Genomic DNA, 18,785 nt, shown 5'->3' with positions numbered 1-18,785 from the left:
AATTTTTAACTGTGAAATATAATGAGAAATAGCGTCACTTTTTAATAGTCAAATACAAACGTAGACTAAACGGTAAGGCTTGTTTTGGTATCTTGGGCAGCATCACATCTATCTTTTACTGATTTTGCTGTTGTTTTTATATGTTCTGCTTTCATTTTAATTTTAGTTAAAGTTTTAGTAATTTAGTTTAGTGCCTAGTAAACTAGCTGAAATAAAATAAGTTTATGTATTTTATTTCCATTAACATTTATTTATTTCAAGTAAAGGAAATATATTTATGGTTTTAGTTTACTAATATAACCAATTTACAAACACTGTAAAAAAAAAAAAAAGGTTTATATCGGAAATATTTTTCAAATCTGTAGTTTTACCTACTCTTTATATGCCTATAAGAATATCCAATTGTTAACACATTAGCAGCAAAATCAATTATAAGTTTTGTCTCTTGTGCATTTGTTGTGTTGCCTATTAAGACCAAACCGTATCATACAAATATGTTCCACGAAGTCTGAAAAGACGAAAATCTTTTGCTCTCTAATAAGAAATTGTAGTCATTCTCCATCTTAACGCCTCAACATGTGACTGCAGGCGGTGAATAAGCTGGCGGAGATCATGAACCGGGAGCAGAGTACGGCTGTTTCTAAAGCATGCAGCGCCATCTGCTGTTCAAGACTAAGCTCAGAATCGACTCGAGAAAGAATCGCAATACATTCGGAAAATCTCAGAATCGATGCGAAATCATTTCTCGATTCGCGATGCATCGATTTATGTTCCCAGCCCTAAGAAATATATTTCTGTCACAATTTTTTCAAGTTAAACCGCACTTTTATTTTGACGGGGTACCATTCGTTTGTATATGATATATATATATGATCATCACACACGCATAGGTGAAACCGCGTGTCTGCGCCACTCATTCACACAGAGACATGCAGGATTCATATTTAAATAGCATTTTAAGGAGAACCGCAAGCTGCAGCTGGAGCTTAACCAGGAGAAGGAGAAGTTCAACCACATGGCCATCAAGTACCAGAAGGAGCTGAACGAGATGCAAGCGGCAAGTCAATGTTTATTAGCCTTTTCACAGTAACTGTTATTATCATTAATGCCAATCAGTGGAATCCGATGATTATCAAAGTCAGTTTCAACAAGACGATCTCAGTGCTGCTGCGGTGAAGGCTTGCCTTGTGAAAACTGATTAAGTTACAATGTAAGCAGTAAGTCACAATAACGTCAATATTCATGAGCCAAGCATTGCAATAGCGTGATTAACCTTCATGTTTTGTTCCAGTCATTTGAGGATTTTCTTTTTCCTGAAAGTGCTAGTTCATGTTATCACTTTGGACTAAAATTTACTGACTTCCCCCAAAAACTGACAATTTTTGTACTTGGAGATTTTTTCCCCCCGCCTTGTTACCTTGGGGTTCCTGGTCAAAAACGACTGACCTACAAAAATGACTATATGCTATATTAATACCAAATCTTAGATTCAATCTTTTCATCAACTTGTTTTGTTACAGTTAGCACAGGTTTTGCATTTCTTTTAGGCCTCATTGATCTGAGCTTATGCACTTTAGTTTTTGAGTGAACTTTGCCAAAAAATTATCCAAAAAATAATGCTTTTTTTGTTTACTCATAAATTGAGGTGCATGAGCTCAGATCAATGAATCCGTTCTAAAAATAAATATAAAACCTGTGCTAATTAAAAAAAAAAAAATGGACACAAAGACTGAATCCAAGATTTGGTGATAACATGAGAGACATACAAGCTGGGCTGGTCATTTTTGACTGGGAACACCTTATTAGGTAAAGGATTTTCAGAACAAGGCTTAGCAATTTTGGCCTAGTTAATGTTGTTGTCTGTGTTTGCAGCAATTGGCAGAGGAGTGCACGTATCGCAACGAGTTGCAGATGCAACTGGACAGTAAGGAGAGTGACATTGAGCAGCTCCGAGAGAAACTCAACGACTTGCAGCTCCGCGTGGACAACTCCAGCGTCACCAGCCTGCAGCCAGACGAGACGGACAGTAACATCGCCGGTAAGGACACGCTCACTAAATATGAGCATTTCTGTTATATGAATCTCAGGTAAATTAAGGAACAGAGAGGTTTAATTAACCAGTTGATTGTCACTTTAGTCTGAATGGGGAGAATGAAATACAGAAAATAAGAAGCTTTAATGTTTGGGCAGTTTACCTAAAATTCATAGTGTGCACATGCGAAGGACACGCTCACTAAATATGAGCATTTCTGTTATATGAATCTCAGGTAAATTAAGGAACAGAGAGGTTTAATTAACCAGTTGATTGTCACTTAATCTGAATGGGGAGAATGAAATACAGAAAATAAGAAGCTTTAATGTTTGGGCAGTTTACCTAAAATTCATAGTGTGCACATGCTGTGTATATATCTTTATGCATCTCATTCATAAATGTGTTTTAGCTGATTTATCAAATCAGCATGCAGCATTGTCAAAATGCTTGCCTTTGTTATTATAATGCCACCTATTCAGGTAACACTTTACAATAACCTTCCTTAGTTAACCTTCGTTAATGCATTAACCAGCATTAACTGCCAATGAGCAGAACATTTGTTACAGTATTTATGGATCTTTGCTCATGTTAGTAAACAAAAATATACCTGTTCATTGTTAGTTCGTTCATTAAATAATATTAACAGATACAGGTTTTGATTTTTAAAATGTATTAGTTCATGTTGAAATGAACATTATGATTAATTAATGCCGCAGAAGAATGAAGTAGAAATTTTTCATCGTTAGTTCATTAAATAATGTAGTTAACTAAGGAAGTTTATTGTGAAGTTCTCGTCCTGAACTACTCAAGCGGAATTTGATTCCAGATTTCAAATAATATGCCAAAGTTATATAAAAAACTATGAAAGTAAAATAGTGTGAAAGAGAAATGTTTACTTTTACTAAAAGAAAATATATATATAGACTTGATTAGAAGGGATTCTTTGGAATGCATTTTTTGTTATGTAAAAATATATTTAAAACAAAAATTATGCCTATATTCTGTTTATATTAGTTAGCCATTTCATAAAAAATCTACATTATTTGTTATTATTTGCTAGTAATATGCATGCTGATAAGCAACTAGCTGATAGTAAATTGTGTTCTTTAATATAAAGTGTTACCATATTTTCTTTATCAGCACATAAATTGCGCTCATCACTTTTAATCCTGTGATGATAGGATGTTTATGGCTGCCATTGTCTGTGTTTAAAGTCCTCTCTCATCTCTCGTTCTCCCTCATATGTAGTCGGTTCTTCTTGCTCTCCTTATCTTTCTGTCTTCTATTCTTTTTCCTCTGTGAGTAACTTTAAGATTGGGGTCCTGTTATGCCTGGATTGTGCTCTTGGGTGGCATTTTGTTGCTTCTTTCTTTTTGTTTTTTAATGAACACATTTTACTTGTGTTTTGGTGATGCCTCCGAAATAAGCTACTCAGAGTGTTTATAACGATAGTGAGTAGGGCTGTCAAAATGGCTGAAAAACTAAATTCGAAATTTTTACTTAAATATTATCTATATTCGAATTTAAAAGGCATAATTTCAGTTAGGGGGGAAAAAAGTTTTGGCTTCTCTCCCGAGGCCACAAGAGGGCGCATCGAGCTAAATATGATGCACGTTTCTTCAAAGCATAATAATTTCTTCACACTATATTCTTAGCACCGTATTACATAACCTCAAGGACCTTTGCAAAAATAAAAAATGTACAGAATTTTATGTGTGCACAAGAAACCATTGAATTTAGCGTATAGGACAATGAACGCTGAGCCACCTATTGTGCCATCAGCCCATTTCGCGGTGTGCTTTCTTGGCCTCCACAGACTTATGCGTTAAAGAGACCTAAGGCCTTGAAATATGGCATACTTCCCTAACGAAAGCCAAATCTTAAACACTTTTTTACAGTACCAGTCTTTTTTATAGACTCTTGAACTTGGTTGCTTAAACAATTAGAAACAAAACAGCATCATGCATGTATGTATAGTTTAATACAAAGGACCGAAAACCAATCACAAAGAGTACTTTCTTCATTTAAAAACTTGAGATGCAGTAGGATGGGGGAAAACCGCCATAAAGTCTTGAGACATGTCTTTTAAAAGTTGAACTTACATACATTTTACATGGCTTTCTAAACATGTGCAACGGTGATAGACGTCCCTCTAGAAAATGCGATAAATATGCGTTCTGCTGCTGTGGTTGTTTGGAGTTATTTTTTGTTGTCGAAATAGCGCAAAAACAGGAAATATGGTTTCTAAAGCGTAAATCTCTTAATTAACTTCTTGTTTATTGAACTGTTGTAAAAAAATCAACATCACATTTGTAATCATTAAACATTTTTAAAGAAAAAACGGCACTCTTCGTGTGAAATTTAATAACTATATGAAGTGGTATAAATTAAATATGCGTTCTGTGTGGCTTGCTTGGTTTCGGTTTTGATGTAAACAACATCTTCCCCGCAGTGATCGTTCTCTTTTTCTGCAATATTTTGAATGAACAACGTAGCAGCGGCCGCATCTATAAATATATACATTTTCTGCCCCCATGTCTTGAATTTGTGATCATTCTAAATGTATTGTAATAGAATGAATCATCAGCACTCTAAATGCGTGCGCGCACTAGTCTAGACTTCACGTAATGTATGCATGCGCTCTGTAGGGGTGTTTTGAAAGTTTTTGCAAAATACTCGATAATGTCAAATCGCACATCGTTAACGCATCTAGTGGCTTCAACTGGATAGGCTAACAGAAACATTATAATACAACGACACTTACATCGTCATCGCATCTCGCATCTCCACTGATAAAGCTGCCTGACGCACACCTAAAAGTTTTTGCATTCGAATGTGGGTTTTTATTTTAAATTCGACGAATATTAGAAATTCGAATTTTCTTTTGACAGCCCTAATAGTGAGCAATGCTGAACAAGTTTAGATTCAATACTAAACTACTGAAGTTAGCGCAAAATATTTTTCTAATTCAAATCTTTTTATACTAACCCCAACTCTGAGCACCTTTCAGAGGTGTTTTAAGTCAAGTCACACTCTTTTAGTGTGTGTGTGTGTGTGTGTGGTTTAACACTTTGTATTTCAATCATGTTAATAGGATAAAGAACCTGGCGTTGCCTTCAAATTACAAATTATGCACTAGGGCTGCAACAACTGATCGATAAAAGTGATTAGATGCATTCATTATATTTGCTTTCAAAGCCTTCAGATTACATATTCTTTGGAGGACAACATTGGGCCAAATGTGGAATAAAATGTTGAATAATTGATTAATATTAATTGTTTTTTTAATTAAAATTGTTCCATTTTAATAATGATAATATTTGGATTTTTATCTGATTAATTGAAGAATCAGCAGATTATATCAAATATCAAAATAATCGTTACTTGCTGCCCTAACGTGCACTGTAGTAATCAGAGGATAATTTAATGATAGTAATAAAAGTTCAAGTTTATTCATTTAACACCAGTGTTTTCAATCTGGGGTCCATGAAGACATTGGGTTCCTGGCTCTGTAAAGTTTTAAAACCCCTAATTTAGCAGACAAAAGAAATAATTGAATCGATGAATTGTTGACATTGAAAAGAAAATATTCCCAAATGAGCAAATATGATGTCTAATCAGATTGGGAAGTCTGTGTCAGTTCCCAAGAGTGCTGCGGTCGTGGTGTCAAAGCCCGGAGGAATGATTTTCCTATGGGTTTTTATAATAGGGTTTTTCAATTTACAAGTTAAACAAGGCCTGTGGTAAAAATAAGCTGATAATACTTGGATGGTTTACTCTACTACAACATCATTTACAGACTGAAAATGTGGCGTTTGAAGCGTTTGTTTGTAATAAGGAACTACATAAGAACATTTGGGGTTAGGGGTGTGCGTTATTAACAAAAAATAATATCTCAGCACTCTAAATGCGTGCGCGCACTAGTCTAGACTTCACGTAATGTATGCATGCGCTCTGTAGGGGTGTTTTGAAAGTTTTTGCAAAATACTCGATAATGTCAAATCGCACATCGTTAAAACAACAATTACGATATTATCGCAGACGATATATATCACACACCCCTATTTGGGGTGTTTGCGGGTTACGTTGTATCTGTAAAGATATTTTTACCACAGACATTATTTTACTCATGATTTGAAAAAACCCTTGAGGGAACCTATGGTGAATTAGTCTTCTGGGTTTTAATGTCACGACTAGGGTTGCAAAAAGTTGGTAAATTTCGGAAACATTCCAGTAATCCAGGATTTTTGGGAATCTTCTGGGAATTTTTGGAAAGTGTCCGGAAATTTACCTGAAATGTTCCGCCCCTTTGCAACCCTAGACTGCAGCACTGGATTAGGCACTTGTATGTACGGTTCGTTTGTCTATTGCACCAGCAGCATGTTCACTACAGAATGAATGACTTTAGCAGTCAGTCGTAGTCACGCAGTTCATGCATGATTCTTTAAACAGTTCTTTTGTCACCTAAATGTATTTCCCACCAAGTATGCTTTCAAACCAGTAACATTTTAATTAAATTGCATTAGAATTTGGTCGAAGGGCAGAATTACTGGCTTGTCTTGTCACTTTATCTCGAATACAAAATGCTCTGTATAACAAACTGTTGCATTGAGCCAATTACTAATACTGCTGATACACGATAGGCATTCATAGTTTTGAAATGCACATTTTCAGTCCAAATCGAAAGATGTTTGTCTAGGTAATCATTCATTCAAATGTAATAAATTGCTTCACCTCTGGAACAACTTTCGGCTAGCATTCCCTAATGGTCTATTCGTTCATGTTACTCGAATAACTAATAGCTGCTGTTGTGATGTTTTGAGTGGTTGTGAAGCATCCCATTTTCACCATCCAATTAATTCTTGAAAATTAATTTTATAATAAAGGCCTGCCCTCTTGTCCTTGTTAGTTTCACTTAGCAGCATCATGGAAGTTAAAATGATATGCGAATGCTGTTTCATGTTGAAGTCAGCAGCATGGGATTTTATAACTACAAGCCTGTGACATGAGGCAGTTGTTTTAAAGTGTACCTGGTTTACGCATGTTAGTAAAAGCTTTTTGATTTGTATGGATTGTGTCACAACCTTGGTTTGTTTTCCTAGATGACCTGCATGTCTTTTTCTGTTGTTTGGTCAAATTCTGGCTTGGACTTTATTATGCATGCATTTTATTTGTCTTCAGAATCGAGGCTTGAAGGCTGGCTAGCGATACCAAATAGGGCTAATATAAAAAGATACGGCTGGAAAAAGCAGGTGAGACTTGCATGAAGAATTGTGTATTAAACTATTATTGTGCATTTGGACATGCATGATACCCACCCTTAACATTTGTTTTTGTTTCCTTCAGTATGTTGTGGTGAGCAGTAAAAAAATTATCTTTTACAATGATGAGCAAGACAAGGAGCAGTCTAACCCCTCTATGGTACTAGATATCGAGTAAGTATTATGATAAATAACTAACCATGAATCAGCTATCCATGATAACTGGCCGTTTTATTCATTCTTGTATATAAAATTGAATGTTTTCCCTTTCTGCTGCTTTAAAACTTTTTATTTTTTCAAAACAGCAAACTTTTCCATGTGCGTCCTGTCACGCAAGGTGACGTTTATCGAGCTGAGGCCGATGAAATTCCAAGAATATTCCAGGTCAGTTATTAAATTTTTTTTTACACACCAATTCTATTTAATAAAGGTTGTGAAATGCCCCATAATGACATATTACAGTATCAGTGCAAACTGCATGAATACACGTAGTTAAACTGTGCTGGATCATGAAAAACTACTGTAGGAAAGCTAAGCTACGACCTGACAAGCACACATTCGGGTCTTTTGGTTCTGTACACATGTGTACGGAACAAATGCAGCATTGTTTTAAGCACTGAATGTGCAGAACTTAAATTGAAACTTATATAAGTTGTATATATAAACAGAGTCTCATCTTTCAAATTGTATCCATTTTATCAGAAAATTCTAACAATAGATGCTACTGTTAATTTCGTTAACGAAAACTATGATGAAAAATGTTCGTTGACGAGCTTTTTTCCCATGGCTAAAATGAGACTCATGATGAAGATGAGACGACAATAAGGTCAATAAACGATAACTATGACTATATCAACATGCAATTTCGTTGACAATATACGACAAGACTAAAATGTATTAAAAAAAAAAAAAAACTTTACCAAAAACCTCTTTATTTTCGTCAAAAAAAAAAAGACAACATGTTATTGTGGACTGCTGTACACTCCTCTACTACACGAGCTTTCATGAGTGCGGTTGCCAGATTTCAATAGTTCATATCCCCGAATCAGAGTTTCGCTGTTACAAGCATACATTTTCTGCCCAGTGTTTTGCTTATTTTAAGCAATCTGGCAACCATGCACACACGCTCACTCCTCATTGCGGAAGCAGCGCCGACGATGATCTGAAAACACCAACAAACAAGCTGGAGTTTAGTGATCTAAATGAAAGTGTCACTCAACCGGGCTGTGTTCTGTCATCAGATCTCGACTAAAATGTGACTAAGATTTCATTGACTAAAATCTGACTAAAATGCTCGTAACATTTCGTTGACTTAAACTTGACTAAACAAAAACAGGACAAGGTTGACTAAATATAACTAAAATGTACATTTGGGTAAGACTAAGACTAAATTAAAAATGGCTGCCAAAATTAATACTGCTGTATGGTTAATTAATAATAATCTTATTGCTAAAATGTCAAGTTTTCATTGACTAAAACTAGACTAAAATGTTGAGAATTTTAGGCCCGGTTTCACAAACGGGGCTTAGCTTAAGCCAGGACTAGGCCTTAGTTAAATTAAGATATTTAAGCAACTTTTACAAAAATGCCTTAGAAGAAAACATTACAGGTGTGCATCTTGACACAGAACAATGACGCTGACATACAGGTGCATCTCAATAAATTAGAATGTCATGGAAAAGTTCATTTATTTCAGTAATTCAACTCAAATTGTGAAACTCGTGTATTAAATAAATTCCCCTTACCAAGTATTGAGTACATGTACAGTAAATTAACATACTTTCCAGAAGGCCAACAATTCATTAAAAATGTTTTTTTTTATTGGTCTTATGGAGTATTCTAATTTGTTGAGATAGTGAGTTGGTGGGTTTTTGTTAAATGTGAGCCAAAATCATCACAATTAAAAGAACCAAAGACTTAAACTACTTCAGTCTGTGTGCATTGAATTTATTTAATACACGAGTTTCACAATTTGAGTTGAATTACTGAAATAAATGAACTTTTCCACGACATTCTAATTTATTGAGATGCACCTGTATTTTAAGATATTTAAAAGCAAGATATTTTCAGTTGAGACAGCTCAAACATGCATTTTAGTCTGGGACTAGCTTAAGCCTTGTCTGTGAAACCGAGGGTATGTCCACTAAAACTGAATAGGATAAGGTTGACTAAATATGATCAAAACTAGCAAGGACATTTAACATGGGACTAAGACTAAAATTGGAAATAGCTGACAAAATTAACACTAGTTTTGATGCTGTTTGATTTGGCGCGACAGATCGCTGTAAATGGCAGTGCAGAGCGCAAATGAACACAACCATCCCTTCCTCTTTATTACTAGTTACGGCACGAAATAAACGTGAATGAACAGCTCAATCAGTGTTTAAACTGCAGAAAGATGTCAATAAAATAGCTTGTAAACAAAATGTCACATAGCATTACATTTACCTTAGGCAAGTCATTAAGTGTCTATAGCTTGTTAGTTCGCTAGAGAAATTAAGTCTAGAGAAGAGAATTATTATAAAGTGCAGTCTTCCTGTAGTTTACAGCATTATCTGAGGTAGAACATTTTAATTATAATTAGATTTATTTATAGACAAAGCAACAATTTGGTTAGTAAACCACTGTTTAATAAAGAAAAAGAAAAAAGAAGCAATTTATGTTTAGTTTTTCCCCGTGCTGTACCAAAATCATACAGAACCGTGACATCAAAACTGAGGTACGTACCAAACCGTCATGTTTGTGTACCGTTACAAACCTAACCAGATCTGCTTTAATGTGATTTGAATGTACTCATCATTAGTCAAACTGTCCACCCTCAACACTCAATAGGGCTTCAGTGTTTTCGGGGAAAGGTTTCCCCATGGTGTCAGCTGCTGACGCAATGTCTCATTCCCTCATCTCATAGCAAACCAGTTTACATCTACATTTTACACAGAAATTAATGTTGTCCTCATGTTTCATGTATACAGTCCAAAGTGTTTATTATGTAATGGCATTATTATATATAAAACATCCCCAGAATTTTTTTTTTTTTTTTAAGTGATATGTGTAATGTGTATATTAAGATCATGACCCTTTAACTGTTTACTCAAATTTACGAATTGAAAACGGTTTTTGTTCTTTAGATCCTGTATGCTAATGAAGGTGAGTGCAGGAAGGAGGCGGACATGGAGAGTGTTCCTCAGGGTGATAAGACCAACTGCTTGCCCCACAAAGGCCACGAGTTCATCCCCACCCTCTATCATTTCCCCTCTAACTGCGAGGCTTGCTCCAAACCGCTGTGGCACGTGTTCAAGCCTCCGCCGGCCCTGGAGTGCCGCCGATGCCACGTCAAGTGCCACAAGGACCATCTGGACAAGAAGGAGGATGTTATCGCCCCTTGCAAAGGTAAAGCACATTGCATGTATACAATTTTGTTATTACCCAAGCACCCAGTAATGATGTGAAATGTGGATGTTTTACATGTCTAAAGCACATAAAGTGAATAAACTAGCCTGATCAACTCACCTTTTTACATGAACAATGAGAAACCATAAAAAAAACTTTCATTACTCCCCTTCATTCATTCAAGTCATCACTACTCTGTATTGGTCCAAGTCGACACATGGATAATCCTTTGCATTACTCAACAAAATCTACAGCAAAGACTGCATGTGTGCAAATGGCTACCCTCATATAACCTTTAATTCTTGTTCCTCAGTGAATTATGATGTGACATCGGCTAGAGACATGCTGCTCCTGGCCTTGTCCCAAGACGAGCAGAAGAAATGGATCGGCCATCTCGGCAAGAAGATTCCCAAGACCCCTCCATCTACCTTCGCAAGGGCATCTCCGCGCACGATGTCCACTCGCTCCGTAGCAAACCAGTCCTTCCGCAGGAACCCCAAAAACATGTCGGGCAAGCCAAGGTAACTACAGCCACACAGTGTCATGCTCAGCCTAAATCACATCATGCATTTGGAGCAGAGAGGATGTGGGAAGTGCTTGAATGTCATAAAAATAATGTCTCGATGGTCCCCAAAATATGACTTTTCTTAATGCAAAATATCATTTTTGATACTTGGGATGAAATGTGACAGGGACACGTTTTTATGAGATTCAACCATTAGCAGTTCTTGATATAAAAAGCTATAATTGTGATGCTGAAGGCCATAAGTTAGAGGCAGGGTGGTCTCGTGACGGGCTGTTTGTTTGCTGTTGTCTCATAGCAGGGCGCAGTCCTTTCTTCAAGCGGCAGACACAACATCCAGTACATGCTGACAGCATCACACAGCCTCTCCAGACCTTAGATTTCTAACGGTGTAGTCGACTACCCCGTGTTTTTACTGTTGAGCTTAACTGTGGTGACGTGTTCTTTGAAGGGGTGTGCTTTTCTGTTTACTGTGGGGTTTTGTTTACTAGAATAGCGGATTCTTTCCTTTACAAACTTAACCAATTCTGGGCAATTAAAAGGGAATTTCCTTTCGCTGGACCGAGGCTCTCTACAGGCTTGGCTTGAAAACTTTTTAAATTCTGTTAGAAAACCCACTTTTGAGCTCCCCGTGCTAATGAAGTGGCATTCAGTACAAATGTGACCCTGCAGCACAAAACCAGTCTCAAGTCGCATGGGTATATTTGTAGCAATAGCCAGCAATACATTATATGGGTCAAAAGTATCGATTTTTCTTTTATGCCAAAAATCATAATCAATATCACAGGATATTAAGATCATGTTCCATGAAGATATTTTGTAAATTTCCTACTGTAAATATATCAAAACTGACATTTTTCATTGGTAATATGCATTGCTAAGGACTTCATTTGGATAACTTGAAAGGCAGTTTTCTCAATATTTAGATTTTTTTTGCACCCTCAGATTCCGGATTTTCGAATAGTTGTATCTCGGCCAAATATTGTCCTATCATAACAAACCATACATCAATGGAGAGCTTATTTATTCAGATGTGTATTTAAAAAAAATTGACCCTTATGACTGGTTTTGTGGTCCAGGGTCACAAATGCTCAAAAAACATCTTATTTGTACACATGTTGGCAAAAGTAACACTTTAAGGGCCAGATTTATTAAACAGGGCAAATTAACGTGAGAACGCAATCCCATAAAAGCGCCGATAGGAGTGGAAAGTTTTGCTGATCTACTGACAATGCGCAAATTAAAGACACAGCCGGATCATTTCTATAGTGACCAACACAATCTACAAAGACCAGCGCAAATTAGCAACTATCGCAGCAATGTTAAGCGCAGAATGGGTTACGACATGCTTTTTTGGGGCGTCATATGATGGTGCAGATACCAGTAAATTGACTACCACAAGCCTTAGTAAATCACGTTGCACGATTTATTTAAATACTCTCCTCCTTGTAAATTTTGTGTCTGAAAAGGAAACTCCTACAGATGCATAAGCAATAAGGTCAGCCACAAAAATAATTGTCCACACATTATCAGTGCTAATTTTCCACTGTGTGTCTTTAGTAAATCCTGGAAAAAGAGGGTTTGCACTGGTGCAAGCTGTTAGTAAATCTGGCCCTAATTCTAACAAGGAAATGCAAAAGATTTGACTTTTTACATTAGAATAATGCAAAATGTCAAATCTTTGAGTAAAATATTGAGTATTGAGTAAAATAGGCATTTTTTTTACCCCCATCTTTCTATGATGGTAACAAAACGTGAATCACATGAAACCTGACAAAGGAAGGACGTCATTCAATATTGCATGAAGAAAATGAAGCTTATTTTTAGGATTTTTTGCATTGTGATCTGTATCAATTAGGCAGCACATGTACCTCACTTCTTTTAAATACAAGAACAGTGTTTAAATGAGTGGAAAAAGTGCAAGGTTTCGAATGCATAGAATATAATATTTCTTAACAGATGATTTAATCTGGAAATTGATCTTGAAATTTTTTAATTCTTTTTCATTTTGCATTAGTACTATATAAAGTAACCAGCAGTTATATTGTGCTCAGGTGATATTCTATGTAAAATTAACTTTTATTAAGTAACTTCCAGGCATTTTGTGGTACAAGGTTATTTTCGTAAACGAAAACTAAAACCAAGACGAAAACAATTGATCAAAAAAAAATTTGTGGAACTGAAATAAAATAAAAACATTAAAATAAGTGAAAAACTAAAACTAAACTAAACTAACAACAGTTACTGAAAAACGAACTGAAATAAAATAATAATTATGAAAAATAAATGTACTTACTTTTTCCGTACTGTAAACGATACAAACTTTTGCCTACATCTTGTGAACAACCTGCCCGGCTGTTTTGAACAAATGTGATTAAACTACACGCTTATAATTCTTCATAAACCCTGCCATGTATATGTGTCCATTGGTCCTTTATAGAAGCATTAAAAATAAAACTTATCAAATACAATTATTTATAATCTACAGAAAGTGAGCAACGAGCGGTCCTTCACTTCAGCTGCAGTGCGAATGGCTATAATCGCAACACTGCAAATCCAGTGTTGAGGCTCTACCATTATTTAAAAATGCAAAACTATATAATAACCTTGTTGTGGTTAGGCAATATGTCCTTAATTGTCATGAAAATGTCAGTGCATAAATATATCTTAATAGTCCTAAAGGCTTCATTTCCTTTATGTAAAATAAGTTTTAATGGTTACTACTTGTTGTTGTCATGGTTGTTTTGTTTTCTATAATTAAACGTGAGCTGGACAAGCTTTTGTTAGATTCACACACGTTACCACATAACTTGAGATGTTTGCGTGAAATTTGAATCACATATCATGATTTATGATTGTCTGTTTAACATGAACCCTCAAGTAAGAATATGACCCCAAACTTAAACTTTCTTACAAATACTGGACATCTTCTTTTTCTTCTTTCTTCCAGCTAACCATCTGAACCGAATTGGGATTTTGTACTTTCCTCTCCAAAAACCTCTTTAGAAAAATCTGTAACGACCTTGGAATTAACCCTTTAATGTTGCATTTCACAATTGAATAAATGTAAAAAACAGACCGTGATTGGTGCTGAAGTTCAGGATTTACCGATCACAAGGCATCATGGACATTTTTTGCCATCATCTTTTTTCTCCCCGTAACACTGGGATCCTCAGATTCTATTTAACCTCCTGCTGTCCAGAGGAAAGCATCTTTTCACATCTTGGGATGGAAACTATAAGCTGATCTCATGCCCATGTCTCTCTGTTTGGATTCTGGGATAGGGACTGTAGCTTGACACCTTTTGAAATTTGGTGAACTAACCATAAAAGGGTCTTTGGGACAATATTTTTAGTTTGCAAACTATTTCTACTTAAATCCACTTCGATGCCGCCTTCTGATGGACTCTGGTTGCCTTATTCAATCCCTCAAAGTCTGAATGGAAAATGAATTGGGTTTGGGGCAAAGGATTGGGTACTGAGTGTTTTTGAGGGGAGATTTTGAGGGCTTTTTTTTGTTTGTTTTTGTGGAGCATGGAGAATTATTACAGTCTATGCATAATATTATCAGAATTGTCTTTATCATTATAATTTGTTTTGGAGGCTCCAAGCCATAGGATATCATCATAATGGCGTCAGGAGACATGAAATGTCATAGAAACCATTGTTTCAAGTTTTTGTGTCTGTGTGTGTTCATTGGGTACATTGTTTCTGTAATATTCTTTTTTGTAATGTGTTGCCTTACATTTGATTCATAGATAAATGTTTCAAAAAGGAAAACATTAAGTTAACAAATGTAACTGCACTGTTTGAATTGTAATTTATTTGTAGAAGACTAAACAGCTGTAGCGTTCGGCTCACCTAGTGCCTTTTGGATAACAATTTTACTGCCATATCTGTTTCTCTCCAACAAATCTTTACTATTATGATACTTTGAAAACCAACATATCTATTACAGTGTGACTTTTCTTTTCTTTTTTATCAAAACCTAAATGGTTTTCAAACAGAGCGGGCCATCTATTGCGTGTCTTAATTGTTGTCAACCAAAGTTCAGAAGTTCTGCATGAAGCGCCATGATGAAGGCAACATGTCCTGCTATTTTCATAATCGATAACGGAACAGTTAACATCCCCACCTTAAAATAGATTTCATTCAGTGTACATATTCAATTGAAACGAGATGATGAATACCTCCTCAATAATCTGACATGGTTTTTACATGCGTGTTCGGTAAAATAAGCACTGGAACTATGATCTGTTTTGTCATGGATGCATTGCATGATAAATTGCATTGGAGGCCGCACTGATGGATATGTGTCAATAAACATATCTTTATCCATCACCTAAGACTGTCTTCTGTGTGTGTTTTACCTGATTTAATCATGTTTGATGTATCATTTGGTGCCTTCACAACTGACCTAAACCACTGTATTATCCATGAACATTTGCAAAATACAGTTCATAATGTCTAGAGATTGTCAGACTTGATCAATTTTCAAATATTAATGGCTGATCATCATGACATTTGAGATAAGCTTTTAAGAAGTTTACAGATGTTGTGAAAATCCAGTGGTGCTGTAACTTGCAAATGCTTTCCTTTATAACTCAGGAGCTGTAGAAACCTGAATGAAAATTCAGTAGCACTTTACTTGAAGCCTTTATATATGATGATGCATTAAGAAAGTATTTTTAATGCTCTAATTATGCTTTCCAATGCACCCTAAAAATGCACTATTTCATGGTATCATGAATAAGTATAATACTTATCTATTTATTTTCATGCTTTAGTATAAGTATAATGAATTGGAAAACATGACAAACAACCAATTGTAGATGTAACAACAAATCTGCAACTATTATAATGTATTTTAACTTTGGTTTTATATAATGCAACGTATGAAAATATGTATAATATACATAGTCTTCAAGTAGTGTTGCCCAAAATTCATTTTTTACCTCAAGTGAAACATAATTTTGTATCTTGCTTAACTTTTGTTTTTGTCGTTATTCGTTTTCTGTTGTTTCTGATAAGATTGCTAAAAGTTAGTCATGTTTTTTTTGAGCTAATGAACCTGTACGTTCTGAATCCAATGTTAACAAACACGCTAAGACAATCGGAGGACACATTTTATCTGAGGAAATGTCATCCAGACTTGGCCCTAGTACTGTAACAAGGAACTCTTTAGTCATTTAGTCGGAAGTAGTTTGACTCATTTCTTTTAACTTGATAGAAGTGTTGCCATTATCTAAAAGTGCAACTGGACCGTGGGCAAAAAACAGAGCTCAACACAAAGGGATGGGATTGACTCCCTTTTGCAGCCAGCCTCTAGCGGCCAGTCGATGAATTACAGTTTGTCACTTCCGTGTTGGCTTCACGAGAGAGAGCGGGAGGTTGCCGCTTGGATTTGACCAACCCATTACTCCATTACAAATTAAATAATGAAAGTTGAAGTCAGTAATGTAATCTGTTAGATTACACATTTTAGCTAATATAATCTGAGTACTTTCTGATTGCTTTTTAGATTACTATAACCAAAGTAAAAAATGCTGTACCATTACGATATAAAAATACAAACAGGAACAAAAAAAAATATTCCATTCTATTTAACAACAACATAAAGTGCCTCAAACAGTCCATTGTACCAGTTGTGCCGAGACATCTCAAATTATACCAGTAATGACTGTGAAAATCACTTGCTTTCATTCAGAACTTAAAATTTGTACTAACGTGTGTAAGTTCTTACTATACTTTTTTTTCTTAGCATTTAGCTTTTAAACGTATAAATGCTCTTCCTCATCACAATGTGCTAATGCATGTGTAAGGGTATCATAATACACTGATTCAGGACTGCTGAATCAACATTGAACTCATTTGAGCTGAATAATGACAGTTGTCTTCTGTTGAGCTGCGTCAAATCATTTCATAACTTAAGTTAAACTTAATTTCTAGTTTATTTATCCTTTGAACCTGCTTTGAAACCTGAGTGGAAAAACGTCGATACTGGTCTGTGGTAAATACATTATTAATACCACAGTAGTTTTAAGGCTACAAAAGACTACTTAAAAGCAATAAATGTGATAAAAGAATTTAGTGTGTGAGCTTTTTCTTTTGTTCACCTACTTTTATTATCCTGAACGTTGATGATAGTCCACACTCCATCACAGTAGGTGGCGGAAAATACCTACCACACGTTTGTTTGCTAACCGCCATAAAATCAGAAGATCGCGTGCGGTGACAAATGCGACCTCTAGAGGGCGGGGCTTTCGACATGAGACGCAGCTTGTGATTGGTCCATCCTGATCCAGCGCTGAGAAAAGTAACATGTGTCACTTGACAGCGCCGTTTACGCTGCTCTCCAGCGGCAGCTTGAACAACAATTTCTAAATGAATACTGACACTGAAAAACGGGAATAGACATTAAACGGACGTTACGCAGTTAAGAGTTAAAACTGGAGAATTCATATTAGAAACATTAAAACTTACTAATTAGAGATAACTTCCGGGTCACCAAACCCAGTTTCACGCTTATTGCCGTTGTGTTGCGTTTCTGTGTCACTGCTGCAGCAGACCTCGCTCACAAACATGGCAGCCAAAGCAGGGAAACAGAGTCGCCCTAGAAAGGCGGAGAAGGATGAAGAGGAGCAGCCGCTGCTGCAGGCCGTTCTCGTCGCAGACAGCTTCAACCGCAGGTTCTTCCCCATCAGCAAAGACCAGCCTCGGGTGAGTGAGGTCAACATCACAATACTGCACAAAACACAGCTTCATCGTGAACGTGTGCCTCTGGATCCAAACACACGAGTCACTGCGATACTGAACAAAACACACAGCTTCAGAGGTCCATCATGTGTTCTGGACATGGTGCTGTGGCTAACTTTTTCTGTTTATTTGTCTGTATTTTAACTGTACAACTTGTCATGTGCAAACATGGCAACAACAATACAGTAGGTTCGGTATTTTATTTTTTTATTTTTTTTAGATCAATATGCTAAAAAGTACTGCATTTTATTTATTTTTTATCATTTCTGGGCTGTTATATAAGAAAGAAAGTCATTGTGACAAACTGGGTTTCACTTTAAAGTATTTTGATTTGTGTATATGCAATTTTAGCTGAGTAAGGAGAATGTTATCTATGTTATTGTTCATAACTTTCTCCTGCTTTTTGCTTAGTAATAGTACAGTGTCCTTAAAAGTACCTTTATGTACCATTTATATACCATGCTAGGTGAACATGGTAATCGAGTAACATGATATTGTTGGTATCTAATGCTATTTTATTTTACCTTTTTTTGGACCTATGGTACCAATACTTTTAAAATAACTTGGTTATTGGTAACTATTAACTGCACTATATTGGGGAAAAAAATGGCATTGCAATATTTTGTTTGTCTGCAATATTAAAATGTACAGGATTTTTCACCAGATGACTTGAATAGCTTTATTTGAAAATAAGTAATCTTTCTAGAGTAAGTGATGTGATTTTGTGCATCTGCATGGGAAAAAATTATAAAAATAATAATAATAAAAAAAAAAAAATTCACAAAAAAATAAATTGATTAAAAGTAATACACTGTTCACACTTG

General features: G+C 35.7%; 1 protein-coding gene across 1 annotated transcript in view; it reads left to right on the top strand.

Annotated features, from left to right (window-relative positions):
- LOC107727500 (rho-associated protein kinase 1-like) overlaps positions 1-11,835 on the top strand; it is a 36,272-nt gene extending 24,437 nt beyond the window's left edge. The window contains exons 23-30 of the mRNA XM_016537372.1: positions 962-1,057; positions 1,873-2,038; positions 7,214-7,284; positions 7,379-7,467; positions 7,599-7,677; positions 10,422-10,683; positions 10,997-11,204; positions 11,505-11,835. Coding sequence (XP_016392858.1) covers positions 962-1,057; positions 1,873-2,038; positions 7,214-7,284; positions 7,379-7,467; positions 7,599-7,677; positions 10,422-10,683; positions 10,997-11,204; positions 11,505-11,556 — 1,023 coding nt within the window. The 3' untranslated portion in view covers positions 11,557-11,835. The remainder of the gene's footprint in view (positions 1-961; positions 1,058-1,872; positions 2,039-7,213; positions 7,285-7,378; positions 7,468-7,598; positions 7,678-10,421; positions 10,684-10,996; positions 11,205-11,504) is intronic.
- Positions 11,836-18,785: the final 6,950 nt, after the last annotated feature.

The sequence above is a fragment of the Sinocyclocheilus rhinocerous genome, unplaced genomic scaffold (assembly GCF_001515625.1).
Source record: "Sinocyclocheilus rhinocerous isolate Xijiao unplaced genomic scaffold, SAMN03320098_v1.1 scaffold306, whole genome shotgun sequence".
Taxonomy (NCBI): Eukaryota; Metazoa; Chordata; class Actinopteri; order Cypriniformes; family Cyprinidae; genus Sinocyclocheilus; species Sinocyclocheilus rhinocerous.
Note: the sequence above shows the minus strand (reverse complement) of the source record. Positions and strands in the feature narration are given on the sequence as shown.